The 2777-nt window shown below is 51.2% G+C and overlaps 1 protein-coding gene across 1 annotated transcript in view; it reads left to right on the top strand.

The window, feature by feature from the left end:
- Positions 1-2430: 2430 nt before the first annotated feature.
- The window catches only part of PTCH1 (patched 1), an 82373-nt gene continuing 82026 nt past the window's right edge, over positions 2431-2777 (top strand). Inside the window, exon 1 of the mRNA XM_006167822.2 lies at positions 2431-2663. Within this exon, the coding sequence (XP_006167884.1) occupies positions 2469-2663 (195 nt within the window). The 5' untranslated portion in view covers positions 2431-2468. The remainder of the gene's footprint in view (positions 2664-2777) is intronic.

Below are 2777 nucleotides of genomic sequence, written 5' to 3'. Positions count from 1 at the left end.
ATACATGCCCCTAGCCTGATTTTTCACACCACAAGGTCCAGGACTCTAACTGCAGTTGGCCATGTGAAAGTCCAGCACTGTAGCCACCACGCCACCTGCTGGCCCCTATCTATGTATTATATTTACGCCCAACTAAACTTGTCTTTACTCTCTGTTTTAAAGCCTTTGACAGAAATACGATTAATACGAACACATTTAGTCCTAACAAAATGAATAGTCTATACCAGTAAGACCACAAACCTGTATAATTCTGTCATGTCCCTGGTCTGTCCTCTCAAGGGAGGTGATTTGCTGAAAGTGCGTGAAACTTCTGGACCCCTCTTTGCTGGAGCCTTATCCAAAGACCCACACTTAATTTTTTTTTTTTCAAGGATCTTTTTGCCTTGAGGTGTGTGTAGTTGCTGGAGACAGAGAAAGACAGAGAGAGGGAAAATGTGAAATCACCCCCAGCAGGGATGGCTATGCCACAGTCTCTTCTCCATTCTCCTCCCGGAATTTTGGGCACACACACACACACAACCCTGGAGTGATTTTCAAGTTGCTGGATCCAAGACTTGAACCATGGTTGACCATGTGAGAGTCCAGCGCTTTAACCACCACGCCACCTGCTGGTCCCCCTTTGTACTTAACTTTGTGCTTATAATTTTGAGTCACTAAAGAAGCCTCCCTAGTTACCCACCCAACAAATTACTTACCTTGGGCCCCACAAAACCAGTGTTCACTTGATTAACAGCCTTGGCCACAACCCAAAAGGAGCACATAGCCAAGTGTGCATGAGGGTCTTCATTTTAATTGGGGAAAGCAAACTCTGTAAGTTCCGCTGGAATTTTCCCACAAAACTGGGATACCTAGCAACTTTACCTTATGAGCCATTTGAAAGCTCTTTGCTGGGCTGTTTCTCTTCCTTCTCATTCTCTATTCTCTTTTCTCTTTTATACTCGGGAACACTTTATTTGAAGATGGAGTTAAGCCTTCCTCTTCCTCCCCCCACGCACCCCACCCACATTTGTAGATGAATGGGGTCCTTTGATATGACACCAAAAGATGGGGGGTGGTTTCTACGGGAGTTATTCATGTGTTTTTGTTTATCTTTTCTTTTTAAAGTTATTATCATTCTTAGGCTCCCATTTGAGTCTGTTTTGGAAAAGTCAATCGATAGGAAATGACTCTTGACCAGTCCAGTTCAAAGTGCTGTGGCATTCCGATGGTTAACGACTGAATGAGTCTCAAACACAAACTTTCTGGAAACCCAAGTGACCTTTTCCAGAATGATATACCATCTTTGGGAGAGGGAGGTCCATGGTAACTCCTAGGATGATTATTACTATTATTGAACAAGTATGGGTGCGGGTGTACTTCCCCATCCACAGCCTGTCGGCCCCGAATGAGGGGAGAAAAACCTGTATTTGAAGACTCTCCATAGTCTCAGTACATGTTCTCCCTCTCCCCCTTGCATCTATAATTCATCTTTATTCATAACGTGCTTCATTTAAAGCAGCACCTCTCAGCTGTGCGCGCGACGCACTGGAAGAGCCAGCCCTTGGAGCAGACAGAATGTGGAACGTCGTCTGCTGCAGGACGTTTCCACCGGGGTGGGGGGAGAGGCTCACGACATTGTCCACGAGACCCACCAGCGCCTCTAACCCAATCTCCCAAGCTTGGCTAGTCCGGGCAGGCAGCGTGGGTGGGAGCATTTGGGTGGCATACCCCAAAAACCACAGTAATTGGAAGGGGAAAGAAGCAAATATCAATTAGTGATTCCTCAGCCAGCTACCAATCTTGGTTTCCAAGGGACTCCACCTTGGTCTCTGCAGAAGCAGCAGCTTCCCAGGGCCCTCCGACAGCAGCGACACGCATGCACTTCCATCTCGTTGTATTGAACGTTTCCCCGGGGAGCCCTTGTTATCTGCCGGCTTCCCCGGTTCTTGGCCTCCCTTGTCGGCCTGTCAACTTAGAATGCTCCCAGCTTCTCAGCGCTTCCGTGGGAATGCGAGCAGGAAAAGGCTTTGAGTACCGAGGCCCTGAGCCACGGAGCTCTTCTGCAGCTCTCCGGACACCCCCCCCGCCCCCCCACTTCCCCAAGTACCGAGGATGCTGAAATGAACGTCCCTGCTCCCTCATCCCTAGGGTTCTGGCAGGATGGCTACATGTTAGCAAATCATGCGTGGTGGGGAAGCACAAGGTGGGGAAGGCGGGGGACCGGCGGAGAACCCCCACACCCAGCGGCCCCCCGCAGACGCGGCGGGGGGGAGGGGCAGCCGGGGCTCGCCGGAGCTCGCTGGGCCGGGCGCCTCCCAGGAAGGCGGGGAGGGGAGCGCTGTTTACCCAGGAGGGGTGTGCTGATAGCACGTTCCTGGAGTTTACTTTGCTTTCCTTGAGTTTATTGTAAAGGGGTAAAGTTTTCGGATCCGTCACGTGACCCTGACAGGTCCTGCCTATGGCGCGGCAGACCACCCACGCCGAGGGCCATGGAACTGCTTAATAGAAACAGGCTTGTAATTGTGAGTCCGCGCTGCACTCCGCCGAAAGCCTCCGGCGGCCCAGCGCGCCGGGGTTTTTACACTTTCCGTTCCTTTTGTAAAGACGGAGGAGGAGGAGAAGACGAAGACGAGGAAGAAGAAAAAGACGACGACAGGGAAGACAAAGAGACCCGCAGCGACAAGGCAAGGGGGAGACGAGGGAAGACGGGGAGAAGACGAGAAGCCAGGACGAGGAAAGGGGGGCCAGGAAAAAAAAAGGAATTGATGTGAAAGCCAAGCCCAGCGTCCGCGCCATCG

Source organism: Tupaia chinensis, unplaced genomic scaffold, assembly GCF_000334495.1.
Source record: "Tupaia chinensis unplaced genomic scaffold, TupChi_1.0 Scaffold145148_1, whole genome shotgun sequence".
NCBI classification, from domain to species: Eukaryota; Metazoa; Chordata; class Mammalia; order Scandentia; family Tupaiidae; genus Tupaia; species Tupaia belangeri.
Note: the sequence above shows the minus strand (reverse complement) of the source record. Positions and strands in the feature narration are given on the sequence as shown.